The sequence below is a fragment of the Schistocerca cancellata genome, chromosome 6 (genome assembly GCF_023864275.1).
Source record: "Schistocerca cancellata isolate TAMUIC-IGC-003103 chromosome 6, iqSchCanc2.1, whole genome shotgun sequence".
Taxonomy (NCBI): Eukaryota; Metazoa; Arthropoda; class Insecta; order Orthoptera; family Acrididae; genus Schistocerca; species Schistocerca cancellata.
Genome location: NC_064631.1, coordinates 102513513 through 102536918, shown reverse-complemented (window position 1 = coordinate 102536918; position 23406 = coordinate 102513513). Strand labels below are relative to the sequence as shown.

The following is a 23406-nucleotide window of genomic DNA, read 5'->3' as shown; positions in this document are numbered from 1 at the left end:
TGAGGCATCAGGGGATGATCAATTTAGTATTGGAGGGCAGCGTGGAGGGTAAAAATCGTAGGGGGAGACCAAGAGATGAATACACTAAGCAGATTCAGAAGGATGTAGGTTGCAGTAGGTACTGGGAGATGAAGAAGCTTGCACAGGATAGAGTAGCATGGAGAGCTACATCAAACCAGTCTCAGGACTGAAGACCACAACAACAAATCAATACTTAAATATACAGCTCTAAAACTGGCAGTATAAGTACAATGTGCAGCCGATATTTTTATGGGCCGATATGTAGACGTTGTTTGCGTCTATATTTCTGTACATGGATACTTATTTCGATATATCGAGGGCTGATAACGACAATTTTTTTAAAAATTTTGATATATCGGATTCCCGATGGTTTTAAAAATATCGACGGTCTTGCTCTCTACACTGCCTATCCATTCGGCGCTCCGTCTAGTTCTGATTGCAGTTCGCTGCTTTGCCTCCGAAGATGTCTCCCGCAGTCAGAGAGGAAGCTTCAGGGGAAAGTAAAGTGCATCGACCAGAGTGTCCTAGCGCGCGCAACTCGGCGGACTCTGGTGCGCTGGAAGGAATTGGCGGGGTTGGGGGCGGCGGCCCTCGGATATAGGTGTACAGCTGTTTGTGGTCCTGCAGGTGTCGCCGTCGTCGACGCCGGGGGCGGGCCACGGGCACGCCGTGGCCAAGATGGTGCGCGTGACGAGCGACCCGGCGCTCAGCCCCTGCCTGGAGAGGCGGCGCTTCGGCTACGAGGGCGACGGCGCCGCGGAGGCGGCGGGGGCGGCCGACGCGGACCTGCCCGAGCAGCCGCCGCCCAAGCCCAGCCGGGTGCCGTCGCTGCCGCCCAAGGAGCACGCGACAGCGGCGGCCAATCACGACGCCCACCACCCGCCCGTCTTCGACAACGGATTGCCGGTATGTGTGCTCCTTCCACCTGATCGATGGTTGCAGAGCCAGACCTCTATGTGTCCTGTCCTTCATTAAGTTTCTAACTTAATAATCGTGAATTTTTCGCACTTCTGCAAACCTCTCTCTGCAGCTCATTCCAGTACCTGTGTCCTAGAGGGTGGCGCACGAAACGACGCACATTAGATATCCCGCTGGGATCTCTGCAGCAGTACCAGCAGAGCTTGGAAAAACAAATGAGTTACGAAATTACGTGTAATTCACGATACTGCCGCTAGGAGACTAGTAAGCAGCAATCGCTGACAATGGAAGACTGACGACACAGCAACGATCGGCAATTGTATTACTTTTTCATGAAACGAAAAGCCTTGTTGTGACTCAGAGGCGTTTTCGACAACAGTTTAACACACGATGGGTTCCTTGCAAGAAGACCATCCATAGGTTGTACGATAAATTTGTACAGGAAGGAACAGTATTGGAAGCGAAGCGACCTCGGCCGAAGCCCGTTAGTTCACCGGAGAATATTGAAGCGGTACGCGTTGCTGTACAGAGAAGTCCCGGGAAATCGTGTAGAAAGGCAGCAGTGCAACTAGGAATATCCAGACGCTCCGTTCAACGCATTCTTAAAAGTGACCTCCATATGTACCCATACAAGATGACCTGTGCACAGCTCACTGAAGAACACAAGCAGCAGACTACTGTTTGCTCAGTGGGCGGAGGATAGGGAAAAAACTCTCAACAACGTTTGGTTTTCAGACGAGGCACATTTTCATTTAGACGGTGTGGTTAACAAACAAAATGTACGCTTTTGGGCCACTGAAAACTCTCAAGTGCTTCGTGAACGACAAAATTATGCTCCGAGGTTACAGCGTGGGCAGCAATTTCCAGTCACGGACTTATTGGACCCTTTTTCTTTGAATAAACTGTGAACAGCGAGCGTTATTTGAGCATGCTTCGCAACAGCTTCATTTCACAGTTTCTTGCTACTGCCTTGCCCTTCAACACGCAGCGGTTCATGCAAGATGGAGGAAGGCCACGTACTGCAAACACTGTGTTGGAGTTCTTACACGAGCATTTCGACATGCGGATCATTTCATTCAGGTTTCCAGGTCGCTTCAATGACGGACAAAATTGGCCCCCCAGTAGTCCAGACCTCAATCCATGTGACTTTTTTCTTTGGGGGTACCTAAAGGACAAAAAATTTCCCGAAACGTCCACGTGATTTAATGGAGCTCAGAAGACTTATTCTTAATCATTAACTTCAAAAAAAAAAAAAAAAAATGTGTGTGAAATCTTATGGGTCTTAACTGCTAAGGTCATCAGTCCCCAAGCTTACACACTACTTAAGCGAAATTATCCTAAGGACAAACACACACACACCTATGCCCGAGGGAGGACTCGAACATCTGCCGGGATCAACCGTACAGTCCATGACTGCAGCGCCTTAGACCGCTCGGCGAATCCTTCGCGGCAATCATTAACTTCAGTGTTCGTTTGAAGGAAGTTAGGAAACAAAATGGTGGACATATTGAGCATGTGCTGAGTTAGAACAAATCTCCATGGACGGCTCTTCAATGTAGTATATGTTCCTTTTAGATTGTATTGACAATAAAGTTTATATTCAAAAACAAAATGGTAACACATTTCGTGCGCCACCCTGTATATCAATAAATAACAGTACTGTTTATAATTGGCGACATTGACGTACATATGACGGCGTGTGATTGATTTATTTACTGCAGAAGCTGACGCTATAAATTAACATTACTTGAACAAAATAGTCAATAATAGTCCTGTGCGTTGCGAGGGTAAAATATTCCCTGACATCTTTCAACAACCAGTAGCGTCTAGTCATTGGTAATGACTAGGTGTTTTGCCAATATCTTGCACAATTTTAGCAACGCCGTGCAATACAACATGGGATAACACCGTCTTTCTTTCTTTCTTTTGCTTGCGCCTTTGTCATACAATGACGCAGGGTCGGCATGGTTAATCGGATTTGGCGAGGTTAATTCAAAGGGTGGCCGGATGCCCTTCCTGCCGCCACCCCCCACCCCCCCGCCCCACCCCAACTGTCTGCGTCTAGTGTAATCCATGAAATAGTGTGAAGGTCTTCAGATGTCTGCGAGCCGTGTAACTGAGGCGGGACGTGGGGACCTAGTGTGATGTGGAAAACCGCCTAAAAACCACATCCAGGCTGGCCGGCACACCGGCCTCCGTCGTTAAGCCGCCACGCGGATTCGGTCTGGGGTCGGCTCCTACCAGAGTCCAGGAAGCAGCGCATTAGTGCTCTCGGCTAACCTGGCGGGTGGGAATAACACCATCCACCCTTCCAATAATTGATTGTGTTTGTGATCCCAAAAATTTCCCCTTTCCTAAATGCAGTTCATTAAGAGGAGGAATAAAATACCCACAGACACCATGTTCTTGAGAACAGTCTGGTTACTTTTAGTTGGTTGATTTGTGGGAGGGGACCAAACATCCAGGTCATCTGTCGCATCGGATGAGGGAAGAATGGGCAAGGAACTCCATCTTGCCCTTTCAAAGGAACCACCCCGGTATTTGCCTGAAGCGATTTAGGGAAATCACGGGAAACCTAAATCAGAATGGCTGGACACGAGTTGGTTGTCTTTTGCAGAGCGATACACTTACATGGTGTAATGGGACTAAGTGCAGATATTTTGTGTGTACATACATCAGCGTGGTGGTTGTCTTTCCTCAGCGTTACTTCCGACAGACCCCTCACAAACTTTCCATCATGATGTTTTTTGCATGGATATACCTGGGCCGCGAAGTGAACAATGCCGGTCAGTATAGACTAACCATTTTGCGTCTATGCGTCCACATTTCAACATCTGACCTGCTGTGCTGGCCTCTGTGGCCGAGCGGTTCTAGGTGCTTCAGCCCGGAACCGCGTTGCTGCTACGGTCGCAGGTTCGAATCGTGCCTCGGGCATGGATGTGTGTGACGTCCTTAGGTAGTTCGAAGTCTAGGGGACTGATAACCTCAGATGTTAAGTCCCATAGTGCTTAGAGCCATTTGAACCATTTGATTTGACCTTCTGTCCAGGGGAAAACAAGCATTGATGGCTTGCTCTTGCCCCCCGTGTGCTTGTAGGTACTACCCGACCTAAAAACATATGACGTGTAGTAGCTGTAATTATTAGTCTGCATATGATGTAAATGCTGAAGTGATGTGGTTCAGTACACCGTCCTCAGTCACCAACAGGAATACATGCACTGAAACATACCCGTTACACCCTATATATAAGTCTAACCTGTAACATGCGTTATTCTGTTGTGATCGTCAGCTGAGCTAACCATAAAAAATTTGAGAGTGTCTAAGTTAGACGACTATGAAGAGCGTTTTAAGGGAATCCACGTGTATCTTATATGCTGGGTGCTCTGCAGCTTGTAAGTATTAGTTAATTCCGTGTTTTTGTCTCGTGACAGTAGTGTCTAGTAAGACCAAGAAGTGTGGCCGTTTAGCGTTGGACGGTTGCAACATGTACACATGACAAACTGTGTACCACAGACATCCATACTTGACACACACGTCTTCAGACATAGTCATTCAAGATATGTGCCACACATGTTGGCTATACGTTCGAATATTGGTTTGAGTATTAAATATTTGTCAATGTACCTCATGGTGTATGGCAAAAGGAACCCACATGATAGCAACTGACGGAATAAGTCAGTATACAATACCAACAACCCTCTACGCTCGAATCTTTAATGAATAGGATTCCCACATATAAAACGGTTTCAAACGTTTGACTACTTTCAAATTGAGTTAATAGTAAAAAAGTAATAGATTAAAATGTCATTCCTGCTGTAGAAGTTTTACTGCATGAACAGCGAGAAGGTAGAAGAAATACACTTTTTTCCTTTAATTATTTTATGAGGGATGTAAGCAAGATAAACTTCGGAGAGGTTTGAAATTATGTGTAAAGATTGTTGAAAGTCACTAACCATTCTCATTCTCAAATACTGGATGAATATAGTCTGCAAGGATATACACTGGGTGTCTGTCCTCAGAGTTATCAGGCGCAGTTTCTCTTGTGTTCCTGCATATATCTGCAATTTTGCTTTGGCATTGGTAGCTCGAGTCAGCCCAAACAAATAGTGCTCATCAAGTCTTTCATGTGACGCCTAGGTTTGTTTCTCGTTACAACCAAAAATATTTTCGAAGCGAAATTTTATGTACCCGTTCCATAGAGCGCTCCCGGATCACTCTACTGTGATATTCATTTTATCAGTATGTATTAACAGGGACAGTAAAACTCGGAATACGAGGGTCACTCCAAAAGAAATGCCCACTATTTTTTTTTAAAATCCATCTTTTATTCTACATGTTTGAAAGTTTTACAGTGTGTAGATACATCCTTTAGGAACAATATTTTCATTTCTCCACATAATTTCCATCCCTCTAAACTGCCTTACGCCATCTTGTAACCAGCGCCTGTATACCCCGCACAGTAAAATTCTGGACCAACCTGTTGGAGCCACTGTTTGGCAGCGAGCACAAGGGAGTCATCATCTTCAAACCTTGTTCCACGAAGAGAGTCTTTCAGTTTCCCAAAGAGATGATAGTCACATGGAGCCAGGTCAGGACTGTAAGGCGTGTGTTTCAGTGTTGTCCATCCGAGTTTTGTGATCGCTTCCATGGTTTTTTGACTGACATGGGGACGTGCATTGTCGTGCAACAGCAAAACATCCTGCTTTTACCGATGTTGTAGAACACGACTCAGTCGATCTTGAAGTTTCTTCATTGTCGTGACATATGCGTCAGAATTTATGGTGGTTCCACTTGGCATGATGTCCACAAGCAAGATTCCTCGGATTCGAAAAACACCGTAGCCATAACTTTTCCAGCGGAAGGTGTGGTTTTAAATTTTTTTCTTGGGTGAATTTGCATGATGCCACTCCATTGATTGCCTCTTCGTCTCTGGTGAAAAATGATGGAGCCATGTTTCATCACTGTCACAGTCCTTCCAAGAAATTCATCTCCACCATTCTCGTACTGTTCCAAACGTTCGCTGCATACCGTTTATCTTGTTTCTTTGTGAGCCACTGTCAACATCCTGGAAACCCACCTGGCACAAACCTTTTTTTAAAGCCAACACTTTCAGTATTCTGCAAACACTTCCTTCCCCTATCCCAACGTAGCGTGAGAATTCGTTCACTGTGATGCGTCTGTCAGCAGTCACCAATTCGTTAACTCTCTACACATTGTCTGCAGTGTGTACAGTACGAGGCGTGCCTCTGCGAGGACAATCCTCAATATTGCCGTGCCCGCTTTCGTCACGTAACCTGCTCGCCCACCGACTAACTTTACTGCGATCGACAGCAGCATCTCCATACACTTTTTTCAACCTCTTGTGGATGTTTCACACTGTCTCGTTTTCGATCACAGGAATTCTATGACAGCACGTTGCAGTCGAACGTAAAGTGTAGCAGCCATCATGAAGACATGCTGTGGCGGCGCCACTCACGAGAACAGGTTGAACTACGTTTGAAAACAAGCGGGAAGGATGTATCTACACACTGTAAAACTTTCACACATGCAGAATGAAAACTATATTTTTACAAAAATAGTGTGCATTTGTTTTGGAGTGGTCCTCGTAATTACGAGTACTGCAGCAGCGACAGCACTGCCCTGGCACGTACTGACTGGTGCCGCCAAGCATGCAGCGCTGCTCAGTCGCTGTTGGGTTACTGATATTACTCTTCGTGCTTTAGTGTCCCTGTTGATACATACCGATAAAAAACGAATATCACATTAGAGCAGTCTGAGAGCGCTCTATGGAATGGGTACGTAAAATTCCGCTTTAAAAATCTTTTTGTTTGTATCGAGAAACAAAACAATGATTTCTGTTGACGCTGTGTGTCGCGTGAATGAAGTGACGAGGACTAATTGTCTGGGCTGACTCTAGACACAGAATGCAGAAACGAAATTGCAACATGCTCCTGACGACTCTTGGAAGAGACACCCGTTTACAGTGTTTCTGATGCTGGACTTAGTGCGTTAAACCTTTAACGTAAGATTAATCACCCAGCGACTAGATTACAACATTTTAAATTTTTTAATTCTGTCAGTAATTATATGAAATACAGAAAATCAGTTTTTGCTGCTCCTGGAACCGGTTAGATAGGCAACGTGCGACTGGATTCGAGTGGCCGGATGACCGGGTTACAGTTTTAGCCATTTAGTTATACTGCCCCTTGGCGCGGATGATGGTACTCGGCTTTTCACCGACGCTGTGTTTTGTTAACAGTGAAGACTGACAGCTGGTCACGAGTTTATTCACTGCGAAATTCACATTTGGTGTATGACAGGTTATCGTTGTTCACACCCGAGTGGCACCAGGCTTTGCGCAAAACAGGTACAGCTGACAATCGTATGTGAATGGCTCTTGCTGTCACACACCTGTCGCACGAGTGCACGCAGTCGGCATTCACCATTGTTTCTCTTCCGCCTTGCTTCCCACGCCCGGGTTCCCGGGTTCGATTCCCGGCGGGGTCAGGGATTTTCTCTGCCTCGTGATGGCTGGGTGTTGTGTGATGTCCTTAGGTTAGTTAGATTTAAGTAGTTCTAAGTTATAGAGGACTGATGACCATAGATGTTAAGTCCCATAGTGCTCAGAGCCATTACCATCTTCCACCTTGCAAACCATCACTTTCCCGGCCTCTCCTCACACCCCATTCGCAGTCAGAGACGCAGGTCGCATAAGATAATTGACTTGCGGCGCCTTTAGATGTAACGTTATTTTATCCTTGGTGGATATCAGTGAAATACCTGGATGTCATTCAATTAAAGGCTTTAAGAGAGGTGGAATAGAACCTTTATGTGTAGCTGAATAAACCATTAATCACTGTTGTATGCCTCTACAAAAAAGTTTGTTCTTTTTTAGTTATCAATGTAAATCTGATTACACGCAGAGGTGCGGAACCATAATTCGAGGTGGTAACTAAAGTTCCCAAAATATAGAGGGAAATGTCCAAAACCGGACCGCTATTTTGTTTTTTATTTAAAAAAACGGCAATTAGAAAAAAATTGAGCTTTAAAAGCATGTACCGTTAAAAGTTGTTACGAAAAAAAAATATTTTTAAAATCAGTTACCAGTTTGAAAAATAGTTACCATAAACTGTCTCCTTCCCTAAAATAAGCAAAACAGCAGTAAACAAAATTCGAAAGAGATATTGAATTACAGAAAACGTACTTCAGTTTCAGACTGGGTATAATACATTTTCCAAAAGAGCCTTGCTCTAGGATGTTCCTTTGGGCTTTCTTTCGGACACTTCCGTTTTGTGACGTTTGAGAAAAAGACTAGCCCAATTTTCCTCAACAGTTTCGTCTTTGAAAGGATGTTGAATGTTATTTCTCTCTGCTAGTTGTACGGCGATTTTCAGAAGTCATTACGAGTAAGCCCAGAGAAAAAAGATCTCTAGTAGGACAGTACTAAACCATCTCTTCTTCAAGATATTCACCCAAAATTGCTGGCCTGACTTTTTTTGTTTTTGCCACTTCCTCTGGTGCGTATTTCATGGTGGACACCCTCATGTACCGAGCGAGGTGGCGCAGTGGTTAGTACGCTGGACTCGCATTCGGGAGGACGACGGTTCAAACTCGCGTTCGGCCATCCTGATTTAGGTTTTCCGTGATTTCGCTAAATCGCTTTAGGCAAATGCCGGGATGGTTCCTTTGAAAGGGCACGGCCGATTTACTTCCCCATCCTTCCCTAATCCATTGGGACCGATGACCTCGCTGTTTGGTCCCCTTCCCCAAAATCAAACAAGCAACCAACCAAGACCCTCATATATGCTGTTTTTTGTACATTAAACTGTTTAATGCCATTATTCAAGCTCATTTTCTTTTTATAGACAGCATCAATAGTTTTCGTCATTTTAGAAGGTCTCTATATTCTTTGATTAATCTTCTGTATTATCCTCTACGAATCTGCGATAGAATAAGAGTGTGTACTAATACAGGCAGACTTCAAGCACGAAAAAGTAAGGCATCCGGTCTAAGCAGCTACAGCTCACATTTTGTTAACCACTCAAATTTTTATATGAAGATGGCATCTGTTCCTGAAAGAACAGATACCATTGATGACCGTGCACACATTTTCAGCTGTCCCCATTGATGTATATCAACAACACCTGTCGGCAGCTAAGGGTTTCGATTTAATTATCATTTCATTCTAGGGAAGCTGCACGGCCATTGACCTCCTTCTGTTGTGCGAATGCGCACGCTTTGCCCTAACTCTTACGGGACTCGTCAGCTTAGTCCGGCACAAGTAATGAGTGAATGGGCAAATACCTATTAGGAACACTACGAGTGTAGGTTGTGGACAGTTGGGAATGTAGGTCTCACGGGAAGCATACAAGGGATAAGTCCGTGCAGTCGCACTATCCTCTGTGCCCTCGGTGGCTCAGCTGGATAGAGCGTCTGCCATGTAAGCAGGAGATCCCGGATTCGAGTCCCGGTCGGGGCACACGTTTTCAGCTGTTCCCATTGATGTATATCAACAACACCTGTCGGCATCTAAGGATTTAGATTTAATTATCAATTACATTTTTACCCAAACATCTAAATGAAACGGTTTGAACATAAACATTAATCTTAAACCTTGCTATTGAAGAACACGTATCTATTGAAGTGCTTACCTGCCAATATCTAGGAGAAATAACGGAAAAATGAAGCACAATGTAAAATTTTGTAGTATCATGCAAAGATCGCAGTGCCACACCAAAGTCAGCAGTTGATACCACAGATATTACTGACATATTACTGCGATCCGGAACGATTAAGGGAGGTGCTCCTAAAGACACGCCCTCTTTCTCAGCACCACAACGCCATCGCACAGAGGTCGATATAGAGCCGAGCATGGACTCGCTCTGCCCCAGGTCAAGACCTCTGACGAAGCAGTCACCATCATCTAGTTAGGACACCGATGCTCTTTAAGTCTCAGGTGGAACTGTATTTTTGTAAATGTACTCCAAAAGAAGAGCTTGTAATAGTGTGCTTCAAGTGGGGCTTTGCTGTTCAAATACATTGTAAATATTTGACACACTCCTGTGGCAATGGATTGTATAAAGTGAAGTAAACGTTTATATCATTCATGTAATACAGTGAACTAATATTTTATGTGTTGCAGTTAAGGTCAGCCACCTCCCAGAGCAACCCACAGTCATGGACAGACGATTGTAATTTCGTCAGGCTATAACACTTTTTGCGTTGTTAAAGCATGTAATGCAGAACTGATATGCAACAAGTGAAGCGAGCGAATTATGCACTCGCTATTAAGTGACAGAAGCATAAACTAATCTTTACACGTGGTTCCACTACAGTTCAGGAGAACCCACTTTGGGGTGGGGGGATGACCGTCGTAGGGCAGTTTCCTGTATTAATTAAAATTAATATATCCTACCTAGATCTTATTCTGCATCATCGCCTTCATAGTAGACCCACTGGGAGCGAATACATGTACAACTACATTGATACCCTGCAAGCCACCGTAAGGTGCGTGGCGGAGGATACCCTGTATTACTACTACTCATTTCCTTTCCTGTTCCACTCGCAAATAGAGCGGGCGAAAAACGACTATGTGCCTCCATAGGAGCCCTAATTTCTCGAATCTTATCTTCGCGGTTCTAAGACGCAGTGTATGTTGGCGGCAGTAGAATCGTTTGGCAGTCAGCTTCAAATTCTGGTTCTTGAAATTTTCTCAATAGCGTTTCTCGAAAAGGACGTCGCCTCCCCTCCAGGGATTCCCATTTGAGTTCCCAAAGCATCTCTGTAACACTTGCATGTTGTTCGAACGTACCTGTATCAAATCTAGTAGCCCGCCTCTGGGTTGCTTTTATGTCTTCCTTCAGTCTGAGCTGGTACGGATCCCAAACACTCGAGTAATACTCACGAATAGGTAGCGCCAGTGCCTTATATGCGGTCTCCTTTTCAGGAGAACCTTTCTTTCCTAAAATACTTTTGGAAGCACGCTGGAAGTCTTTCTGTGTTGGAATGTTTAGTTTTAACTGCAACCCCGCCGCTCGAATCTCCCCCACTCTATCAAATATTCGCCTTTTCATCTGAATTTTCGTTTTAATAAAGAAGAAGAAGTCACACGGAGGTAGGTATGGCTACTACGACGGGTGGTATTTTTGTCAAATTTCCTGAATAACATAGGCTGCATATGGTCGTGCATTATCATGATGGAACACTCACTTCTCTGGGCCATCTCGTTGGATGTTTTCTTCTCATGCACGCCCTCCGTGACCAAAATGGACTCTACATGAAAAATGCCGTCAATATATTTAAAAGAATTTCAACAGGGACTTAATGTTAATCTTGACTTGTGTGCGGACACGGATACTTGCGGACACTGGAGAATTTCGGACACAACCGTCCCCTCCTCTGCTTTCGGTAGCTGTGTTCTCCCACCCTCCCCTCCATACCACAACCCGAGCACTCTGTGAACTTCGCACTGGTCAAAACACATCTAGTTATCCGAGATACACGTGGCTTAAGTGGGGAGTCTTCACAATAAAAGTTATTATTTTGTTATGGAAATCCCTCGCTCAGGAAATATGACAAGGACCTCGCATTATCAGCAGTGTCAGGTGTAGGGCAGCCAGCAAGACACAAGGAATTATTTGGAAACTGATCTTCATGAAGGTATCTTTAAAAGTGAGTGACACTAGTAAATTCCTTCTAGAAGACGATAGATTAGAGGAGAGGGCAATCATTTTTAGTGAAAGCAAATCAAATAAAAGTTCAAAAACGATCGCCTGTTTTTTATGGATGGAATATTTAAGAGTTGCAACAAGCAGTTTGCACAAATCTATATATACATCCACAGCATAGTGACGAAACAAACATTCTTATTGTACTATTTGACCTGTTCCGTAACAAGAGGAGAGACCTATGTTCACCTGTTTCGTCTGATTAAACGAGCAGTTCCTCAGTGGTACACAGGAAAGTGTGTGTCGATTTTTGAGGCAGCTGAGATACCGACCCATCCTCAGGCTTTCTTCTCATGAGAAATAAGTGGATGTCACTTTCGTATGAAGCAGAGTTTGTGTGGAAAAGTTTAACATTTCAGTCTAGTGGAGGAGTACCGTCAGAACGGAGATTTTGAAGCCTTCTCGTTAGCGTATATGGAGCGTTAGCGTTTCTAAAACCGGAGGACATTGGTAAAGGATCGATTTAGGTCCATACGCAAGCTCCTGATAACGAAGATTCTTTCCCTTTCTTCACTACTGTACTACCTGGATACCTGGCATACAGAATGAGAATATCTCCATCCTAATGTGGAATTGCTACAGGAAAAAGCACCAGACGACGAATGTTGTTGAAGGGTGGCACAGCACAATAAATATTATTGGAAGCAATTTGTATTCTTCTCGTCCCACTATGCAGTATACAGGATGTTTCAAAAATGACCGGTATATTTGAAACGGCAATAAAAACTAAACGAGCAGCGATAGAAATACACCGTTTGTTGCAATATGCTTGGGACAACAGTACATTTTCAGGCAGACAAACTTTCGAAATTACAGTAGTTACAATTTTCAACAACAGATGGCGCTGCGGTCTGGGAAACCCTATAGTACGATATTTTCCACATATCCACCATGCGTAGCAATAATATGGCGTAGTCTCTGAATGAAATTACCCGAAACCTTTGACAACGTGTCTGGCGGAATGGCTTCACATGCAAATGAGATGTACTGCTTCAGCTGTTCAATTGTTTCTGGATTCTGGCGGTACACCTGGTCTTTCAAGTGTCCCCACAGAAAGAAGTCACAGGGGTTCATGTCTGGCGAACAGGGAGGCCAATCCACGCCGCCTCCTGTATGTTTCGGATAGCCCAAAGCAATCACACGATCATCGAAATATTCATTCAGGAAATTAAAGACGTCGGCCGTGCGATGTGGCCGGGCACCATCTTGCATAAACCACGAGGTGTTCGCAGTGTCGTCTAAGGCAGTTTGTACCGCCACAAATTCACGAAGAATGTCCAGATAGCGTGATGCAGTAATCGTTTCGGATCTGAAAAATTGGCCAATGATTCCTTTGGAAGAAATGGCGGCCCAGACCAGTACTTTTTGAGGATGCAGGAACGATGGGACTGCAACATGGGGCTTTTCGGTTCCCCATATGCGCCAGTTCTGTTTATTGACGAAGCCGTCCAGGTAAAAATAAGCTTCGTCAGTAAACCAAATGCTGCCCACATGCATATCGCCGTCATCAATCCTGTGCACTATATCGTTAGCGAATGTCTCTCGTGCAGCAATGGTAGTGGCGCTGAGGGGTTGCCGCGATTGAATTTTGTATGGATAGAGGTGTAAACTCTGGCGCATGAGACAATACGTGGACGTTGGCGTCATTTGGACCGCAGCTGCAACACGGCGAACGGAAACCCGAGGCCGCTGTTGGATCACCTGCTGCACTAGCTGCACGTTGCCCTCTGTGGTTGCCGTACGCGGTCGCCCTACCTTTCCAGCACGTTCATCCGTCACGTTCCCAGTCCATTGAAATTTTTCAAACAGATCCTTTATTGTATCGCTTTTCGGTCCTTTGGTTACATTAAACCTCCGTTGGAAACTTCGTCTTGTTGCAACAACACTGTGTTCTAGGCGGTGGAATTCCAACACCAGAAAAATCCTCTGTTCTAAGGAATAAACCATGTTGTCTACAGCACACTTGCACGTTGTGAACAGCACACGCTTACAGCAGAAAGACGACGTACAGAATGGCGCACCCACAGACTGCGTTGTCTTCTATATCTTTCACATCACTTGCAGCGCCATCTGTTGTTGAAAATTGTAACTACTGTAATTTCGAAAGTTTGTCCGCCTGAAAATGTACTGTTGTCCCAAGCATATTGCAATAAACGGTGTATTTCTATCGCTGCTCGTTTAGTTTTTATTGCTGTTTCAAATATACCGGTCATTTTTGAAACACCCTGTATGTCTTTTAAGAGCATTGTATAATTATAATTCCAAGTACGCTGCTAAATTTGATTCCTATTATTTTTACAATAGGCCTATTTCGGCTGATTTGCCATCATTAGGTTATCTGTAAGTAATGGTACATAATTTTGGTACAGTATTTCTCGTTTTATAGGTAATTATTAAGTAGATTTCATCATTATACATTTTTACCCACGTCTTATGGTTCTGACATCCATGCGATATCGGTGGATCTGTCATTCTCTGTTTGCTTGTTGATTGCATTCCTTTCGTGTTGCCGGCCGGGGTGGCCAAGCGGTTCTAGGCGCTACAGTCTGGAGCCGCGCGACCGCTACGGTCGCAGGTTCGAATCCTGCCTCGGACATGGATGTGTGTGGTGTCATTACGTTAGTTAGGTTTAAGTAGTTCTAAGTTCTCGGGGACTGATGACCTCAGCAGTTAAGTCCCATAGTGCTCAAAGCCATTTGAACCTTTCGTGTTACTGGAGCGATAATGGTTGGTTGTCACATTAGCTGACTGACTACGCACAATTATGGAAAGAAAATATATAGCTGAAGATATAACACACAGAAAAAGAAAAAGTACAGTATTAGCAAAGGCATAACAGCAATGATAAATAAAACTGCCTATAACATACAGTATCGCTGTATTATCTCTCAAATAAACTGTCACGAAAATAATAATATAAAGAATATAATCTGAGAAAAGCATAAGGTAGTAAGTCAGATAAGGTGATAACCAACCATTATTATTCCCATAACACCAAAGGAACGTAATCAACAAGCAAATAGACAATGACAGATCTGCCTATATCTGATGGTTGTCAAAGCCATTAGGAATATGTATAAATGTATAATAATGAAATAATTACCAGTAAAATTAGACGTAATGTACCATGATTATGTACCATTACTTACAAACAACCTGATCATGACAGTTCAACAGAAACAGGCCTATTGCAAAAATAATAGCAGTAAAGCTAAGCGGCGTACTTGGAATTATATTTATAATAATTATAAAAATTATTGGAAACCCTCACCCTACAATCAAATATTTGATTAAGGAAATGGAGTGCTCAAACTGCATGTTCATGTAGTTGGAGATGAATGTTGAAGGGAAGAAGAAGAAGAAATACTTGAAGCTGGATGACAAGATAGAGAGGACTGTAAAAAAATTACGAAGAGACTGGCAACATTAGATCCTACTTGAAATCCATTATCCACACTCAGAAAATAGACTAAGATTTATTCACAAGTAATATATTAAAAGCCATAAAAGGCACCATCACCTTGAAAATTATTTGGTTAAAATTGCTAGTTATAATGAAGAAGTGTTATCAGCTTTAAGTTATACGTTTGTGTCTGTCTGACATCTCCTCTCAAGCCCCTGGATCGATTTCAACAAAATTTGGCACACAAACAGCAAACTTCTCAAGTTCAAAAAAATGGTTCAAATGGCTCTGACAACGTTCCGTTCCCTTGAACATAGTACTATCATAACACACAACTTATAATACGAAAATAACGAAATAATTGAATCCAGTATAGTACCTCCTCCTTCATTTGTCAAGTGCTATCCATTTTAGTGCTCTAATCGATTATACGCAAGACAAATCATTTTGAAGTCACTCCACAGGAAGAGTTACGGCAAGAAAGGAAGAATGAATCGATTGTTGGTGTTAATAACGATCATCCTCCTTTACCTGCTCTGCATTACTGCAGATGACGTGTCACTGAGCACATTTGTTCTGTGCATGCAGTACACGTGAGGCGCCTAGTTGTTTCCACTGCACTGTGTGGAATACGAAGGTTCTGTTATAGTTCACTAACCTGCTGTCTTCAAGTTGATGTCCCCAGCGCAGAAAACAGCACGCAGGTCGTAGGTTCTGTATCTTGAGGCTGAAACTGACTTGAAGTGAGGTTCTGTTCTGAAATAATGTATCACTTCTTTGGGATGCCACTCGCGTATTTTCATACAGCCACACGAGAAGACTACATGATCTTAATACAACACCTTCTGATACAGCAAAGTACATGATCAAACACAATGTTTACGAAAATGTATCTTTACATTATTTGTGGCACGTGTCTGTGCCTCATGACTACCGGAGTGAATCTTTCAATACTGAATACTGGCAAACACATCCTGCGACAGATGACATGTCTGTTCTCTTCGACTGCCTAATCCAGAGTGACGAACAGGAACTTAAATAAAAATTGGAAACACATCCTACGACAGGCAACATGTCTGTTCTTCTCTGCTGCCTAATCCAGAGTGACGAACAGTCCGAAACACTTCGCGCGCCATACCAGAAAAGGCGTGACCGGATCGCTTCCGAAGTGTTTCGTCTGCAATTTCGTCAGTCTTTTGTCTTTGATTTAAATTGTTTTTAATAATTCTAAAAGAACTGATTGATAGTCAGCTGTTGAGAGATGTTTATATTAAAAAGTGAAGTCATTGCAATGAGTGTGTGTGTGTGAGTGTGAAACCTTATGGGACTTAACTGCTAAGGTCATCAGTCCCTAAGCTTACACACCACTTAACGTAAATTATCCTAAGGACAAACACACACACCCATGGCCGAGGGAGGACTCGAACCTCCGCCGGGACCAGCCGCACAGTCCATGACTGCAGCGCCTGAGACCGCTCGGCTAATACCGCGCGGCATTCCAATGAGTAGTTTAACTAATAATAATGAGTATACTTTAACGTTTTGGCGCCCTAACACAGCAGCCAATCACAGAGCAGCAGCATTATGCTGGCGGTCTTTCTCACGGGAATGGTACAGAATCTAACATCTATCACGGGTACCTCATACCACATTTCGCCATCTATATACTTCTTGCATCTCCAGGGCTCTGGGAACAGCTTCTTGGAACCTAATATGATGGCTGACTAAGCCAGAAATAGGGCCCGCCCGGTTGGCCGTGCGGTCTGCCGCACGGCGTTCCGGGCGGGAAGGAACGCCTGGTCCCCGGCACGAATCCGCCCGGCGGATTTGTGTCGAAGTCCGGTGAACCGGCCGGTCTGTGGATGGTTTTTAGGCGGTTTTCCATCTGCCTCGGCGAATGCGGGCTGGTTCCCCTTATTCCGCCTCAGTTACACTATGTTGACGATTGCTGCGCAAACAAGTTCTCCACTTACGCGTACTCTACCACGCAAACATAGGGGTTACACTCGTCTGGTGTGAGACGTTCCCTGGGGATCCAGCGGGGACCGAACCGCACAATAACCCTGGGTTCGGTGTGGGGCGGCGGAGGGGTGAAGTGGACTGCGGCAGTCGTCGTGGGGTTGTGGACCACTGCGGCTGCGGCGGGGACGGAGCGTCTCCGGCGTTTCTAGGTCCCCGGTTAACATACAATACAATACAAGCCAGAAATATTACAGAGTCGGGTGAAACGAACGTCTCCTGAGTACAAAGGATGCGCGATGTAGCAAAGACGATCATTCTAGAGGTGTCACCTGGAGGTGATGGCAAGGTACACTGTCGAAACACTTTGTTTTGAAAAGGCTGGTCACCAGGGAGCAACACGAATTTTTTAACTGCTTGACAACAAATGCATGGAAATGATCATCGCAACCCTCAGTGTCGTTAAGGGGCTCCGGAAAGGCTCAAAATCATGAAAAGTTCAATTTTTACTTTTTGGCGTTTTCTGAATCTGCAGACTATTACCTTTTAATAGATATATAATTTATTCAATTCCGAAGACTACAACTATTTTTAATTTTTTTTTGAAATGTGTTCTACATGGGCGTGACCCACTGTGGCGCTGTTAAACTGCTGTCAAATGGTGTTATTATTAACGTCCGTGTTCATCAAGTACATTTTAGTTCAAAAATGGTTCAAATGGCTCTGAGCACTATGGGACTCAACTGCTGTGGTCATAAGTCCCCTAGAACTTAGAACTACTTAAACCTAACTAACCTAAGGACAGCACACAACACCCAGCCATCACGAGGCAGAGAAAATTCCTGACCCCGCCGGGATTCGAACCCGGGAACCCGGGCGTGGGAAGCGAGAACGCTACCGCACGACCACGAGATGCGGGCTACATTTTAGTGATGTGAGATAAAGTATGTGTTGTGGCTAACCTGTGATGGGTCAATATATATCGCTGGTGTGATTGTCGATTGTTTCATGTTTATTTACTCTGTCGTTATCTCAAAAATATTCGTAATTAATTCTGTTTCTTGAGTCTCTGTTTTGTTGAAGTATAATAATGAGTAAAAGTAAAGTTATTAGAAATCCTCTGAAGGCTTTTAAGAAAAGGAGAAATGTTGGAAAGCCAAAGGTATGTGTTATTACTGTAAACAATAAAGACGATAGGTTCTAACATGGTACGAGCGATGCTTGCTTCAGACAAGGAACGCCTTCGGGCTGCAGACAGGGCTGTAAAGAGTCTAGAAATACAAGCAAGAGTAAACAGGAGGAGGAACAAGAGGAAGCTGGAGGAGGAGTTTGCAGAGGATGAAGATAATCCATCCTATGGACCTGGAATGCACTAAAAAGTTGATCCAATCTTTGTCGCTCGATTCCCAAAACTTTTATTTTCTCATACTAATTACATGTTTTCTAAGGATCTTCCAAACATATTTGTTTCAAACTTTCAGTAAATGTTACACAGTACCTTCTGCATAATTTAACACAGCCTTTTTCCAAAAAAGTGTATATTTTTGAATATATAAATAAAAATTGCAAAAAAATGTTGTGAATTTTCATTAGAATTGAAAAAAAATCATCTTTAATAACTGAACTAAAATTTTGTAAAATCCCTGTGTTAAGTTGTAGGCCATATTCCAAAAAATAATCTGTAAAAAGTTCAACTTCCTACCTCAAATACTTTGTGAGGAAAGATGTAATTTATAAGCGTTATTTTAACATTGCAAGTATAGGGCGTTCAGGAGCCCCTTAAGTGTTGTGTGTAAGACGTTGAGATGGCAGCGCGTGTAGAGCGGGGCGGCGTGTGCGTTGCGCAGGCGGCGGCGAGCCTGCAGCGCGTGTCGTCGTACCACGCGTCCGGCTCGGACTCGGGCAACGGGTCGGGCGACTCGGCGCAGAGCTCGGCGGCCGACGCCACCGACTGCTCGCAGGCGCAGCACCGCGGCGTCGTGATCAAGAACCCGCGCTACCGCACCGAGTACGACTCGGCCGCCGAGGACTCGCTGCTGCTGTCCGTGCCCGAGCCGGAGCCGCCGTCCGCCTTCGACGTGGAGAGCGCCTCCACGCTGCTGCTGCCCGTCATCGAGAACAAGCCGCTCGACCCGTCCGCGCTGCAGGTACTCCTCTCTGTTCACCTCTCACCACCATCCTCTCTCTTCGCTTTATCTCCTTCTTACTCTCTTACGTTTTTGTTTTTATTTAACCGAATTTTTATGTTGTTCACAAGTTCCAACATCTTCCAAACTTTTGACGCTAATTAACGTCACAGAAGCAAGGCCTGTCCGTAATGTGTACTTCTGACCGAAAAACGATACTGGTAGCTGGAGTACAAGGTTTATGTGGTGATATTTCAATAGAAATTTCATCGCCTGACACATACACTACTGGCCATTAAAATCGCTACACCACGAAGATGATGTGCTACAGACACGAAATTTAACGACAGGATGAAGATGCTGTGATATGCAAATGATTAGCTTTTCAGAGCATTCACACAAGGTTGGCGCCGGTGCCGACACTTACAACGTGCTGACATGAGCAAAGTTTCCAACCGATTTCTCATACACAAACAGCAGTTGACCGGCGTTGCCTGGTGAAACGTTCTTGTGATGCCTCGTGTAAGGAGGAGACATGCGTACCATCACGTTTCCGACTGTGATAAAGGTCGGATTGTAGCCTATCGCGATTGCGGTTCATCGTATCGCGACATTGCTACTCGCGTTGGTCGAGATCCGATGACTGTTAGCAGAATATGAAATCGGTGGGTTCAGGAGGGTAATACGGAACACTGTGCTGGATCCCGACGGTCTGGTATCACTAACAGTCGAGATGACAGGCATCTTATCCGCATGGCTGTCACGGATCGTGCAGCCACGTCTCGATCCCTGAGTCAACAGATGGGGACGTTTGCAAGACAACAACCATCTGCACGAACAGTTCGACGACGTTTGCAGCAGCATGGACTATCAGCTCGGAGACATGGCTGCGGTTACCCTTGACGCTGCATCACAAGACAGGAGCGCCTGCGATGGTGTACTCAACGATGAACCTAGGTACACGAATGGCAAAACGTCATTTTTTCGGATGAATCCACGTTCTGTTTACAGCATCATGATCGTCGCATCCGTGTTTGGCAACATCGCGGTGAACGCACATTGGAACCGTGTATTCGTCATCGCCATACTCGCGTATCACCTGGCGTGATGGTATGGGGTGCCATTGGTTACAAGTCTCGGTCACCTCTTGTTCGCATTGACGGTACTTTGAACAGTGGACGTTACGTTTCATATGTGTTACGACCCGTGGCTCTAACCTACATTCGATCCCTGCGAAACCCTACATTTCACCACGATAATGCACGACCGCATGTTGTATGCAGGTCCTGTACGGGCCTTTCTGGATACAGAAAATGTTCGACTGCTGCCCTGGTCAGCACATTCTCCAGATCTCTCACCAGTTGAAAACGTCTGGTCAATGGTGGCCGAGCAACTGGCTCGTCACAATACGCTAGTCTCTACCTTTGATGAACTGTGGTATCGTGTTGAAGCTGCATGGGCAGCTGTACCTGTACACGCCATCCAAGCTCTGTTTGACTCAATGCCCAGGCGTACCAAGGCCGTTATTACGGCCAGAGGTGGTTGTTTTGGGTACTGATTTCTCAGGATCTATGCACCCAAATTGCGTGAAAATGTAATCACATGTCAGTTCTAGTATAATATATTTGTCCAATGAATACCCGTTTGTCATCTGCATTTCTGCTTGGTGTACCAATTTTAATGGCCAGTAGTGTATTTCTTTATATCTAACCGAGAAGTGGAATACAAATTTTCATAGATTCATCTTTAAAAATTTTTTCGTAACATAACGAAATATTTTCTTAAAAATTTCGGCCATCTATTTCACCCCTAAGGAGTTGAATTTCCAAAAAAAAGTGGCACACGTATTGTTTAATTTCTAACCGAGAAGCTAAATACCAGTTTTCGTAGATTTAGCTTTAAATATGATTTCACAATGAAATATTTTCGAAAACATTTCACCCCTGTCTCACCCCCTTAGGTGCTGTATTACCAGAAATGCTGAAACACGTATTTCTTTATTTCTGACAAAGAAACCAAATACCAGTTTTCATATGTCTGGCTTCAAAAGCGCCTCAATAAAGACATTTTTCAAAAAACATTTCATCCCCTATTTAACTTCTTTAGGGGTGGAATTTCGAAAAATCACTTTTTAGACGCCTACAGTACCAGATGAATACCCACCCAATTTCAAGTTTCTGTCGTTAGCGATTTGAGCTGGACGATGATGAGTCAGGCAGTGAGTTGGTCGAGACATTGCCTTTTATATATAAGAGGAGATTGCGGGTATACATACGAGACATGCTCAGAAAGTAGAGTGCCAGACTCTGACACACAAAATGATTTTTTTTTCGACGAAGTTGGCAGCACTGCATTCAAGGGCTAGGTGCTCGCAGTAGATCGCACACTCGTTTGTCTCAGTCAGCTGAAAACTCTTGTTGTAGTGCTGTGTTGAAATCATTGTCTGTGTCCCAAATCCCGCCAGCTCTGAAATGACGTGGGTAATGCGGTTGCCAAGGTAGGGTTTAAGATTAGAGCTCAGCATCCCGTCGACACCGCGGCCGTTGGAGACAGAGCACAAGCTCGGGTTCCAAAACAGTGGGGAAGGAAATTGACCGTGCTCTTTTCAAAGGAACCATACTGACCTTTGCCTGGTACTATTCAGGGAAATCAAAGTAAACCTAATTGTGGTTGGCCGGATTTGGATCTTAACAGTCGTCGTCCAGAATGCGAGTCCAGTGTGCCAACCACTGCAACACGTCCCTCGGTTAGACCGGTTGTGTTGTGTTACCGGCAGTCTACGTATGGAATAGTAATGCCCTAGTCTGGCTGGTGCTAATTTCAGAGCAATGGTGCAGAATGACACAAAGCCGTGCTTGGTGTACAATATGGTGATACTGCCTTATTGGAGTCCGACATTGTCGACTAGAACCTTGAAGACAAATATTTGTTCCCGTCACATCCGAATGCCCCACAAACCTGGATATTGCACGATTCGACCAGCCAGCGAAATGGAGATTCACAATGTGGATGCTTTCAAAATGTGTCGCGTGCTGATAATGCAGTCTCAAACGAGTACACGGCCTCATCCTTCACAATGAACACTCAACATGTGACACTCTACACGCCCTTCATGTGCGCTGCCAGGCCTAGTAAAATGAAATGAAATGATCATATAGCACTGTTGGCTGGGAGGCCTCTTCCGGGCGAGTCGACCGCCGTGACGCCACATTTGGTGACTTGCATGTCGATGGTGATGAGTACAACACGACAGCGACTCCATGGGGGGAGAAAATCTGCAACCTGGCCGGCAGTGATAGCCGGGCCCACTGCATGGGAGGCAACCACGTAACCACTCAGTTAAACAGGCAGACTACTGCTCTCTAGAGTCCGTCGTACCTTTCAAAGAGAATTGCTGGTCATTGGGATTCAATTCGAGGCAATATTCATCACTGAAGACATTTCCACTCCAGTCAGTGAGATTCTGGGCCAAAGCTGTGTCCCAAGACTCCCCCAGACAGCAGAGACACCAACCTGGCTGTAGCCCGCTATACTGCTCGACATCTGGGACAGATAGTGAGGGGTGGCATTTCATTTCGTAGTAGGACTCCTTTGACTGTCATCCGCCCAGCCTTACGGCACACCAGTACGTCGACGATATTCGGCACCCTGTTTTGTTGCCATTCATGCAAACACAAGATGATACATGCCAGCCTGCACAAGGCGAGAGTTCTGCTGCTTCTCTTCGTGCTTGCCGAACCTTAACTTGGCCAGCAAGGTCGCCAGATCTCTCCCCATTAGTAAACGTTTTTGCTAACTAGGACAATATTCCATTCTTAACTCAGTAGTGGCACGTAACTGCACATTCACAATTCTCTCTCAAAAGTGCCATACACTTTTAGCCACGTCACTTTTTACTACTAGTTATGATACACCCTACACACAGATTTTGAACTGGGGTGCCCCTCTCAGCTTGGTGGCCCTAGTAACTATCAGTCTTTTGTGATGCAGTACATTAGACAATGTAGTCCTGGATTGACTTTGGCGCTGTGTATGAAGAGGAATAAATAACGAGACGCTGGTCCAGAGAATGGCTTAAAATGAGAGAGAAATTTACCCATTTGTTACAGCCCTCGTAAAAGAGCTAACTTGTCTGTCAAATTTGCTCTTATCTACAGATGGATCAGGCAAGCTGTACACGCACCAAGAAAGCTTGCAATTTAACCTTACTTTTGAAGCAGACGCTTTTCGCGTATGATGTATTTTGGCGTAT

The 23406-nt window shown here is 44.6% G+C and overlaps 1 protein-coding gene and 1 non-coding gene across 2 annotated transcripts in view; both read left to right on the top strand.

The window, feature by feature from the left end:
- LOC126088171 (SH2 domain-containing protein 3C) overlaps positions 1-23406 on the top strand; it is a 1167763-nt gene that overhangs the window by 1090330 nt on the left and 54027 nt on the right. The window contains exons 9-10 of the mRNA XM_049906294.1: positions 649-927; positions 18876-19175. Coding sequence (XP_049762251.1) covers positions 649-927; positions 18876-19175 — 579 coding nt within the window. The remainder of the gene's footprint in view (positions 1-648; positions 928-18875; positions 19176-23406) is intronic.
- On the top strand, positions 9344-9418 carry Trnat-ugu (transfer RNA threonine (anticodon UGU)). The gene has a single exon. It is a non-coding gene; the product is annotated as a tRNA-Thr (tRNA).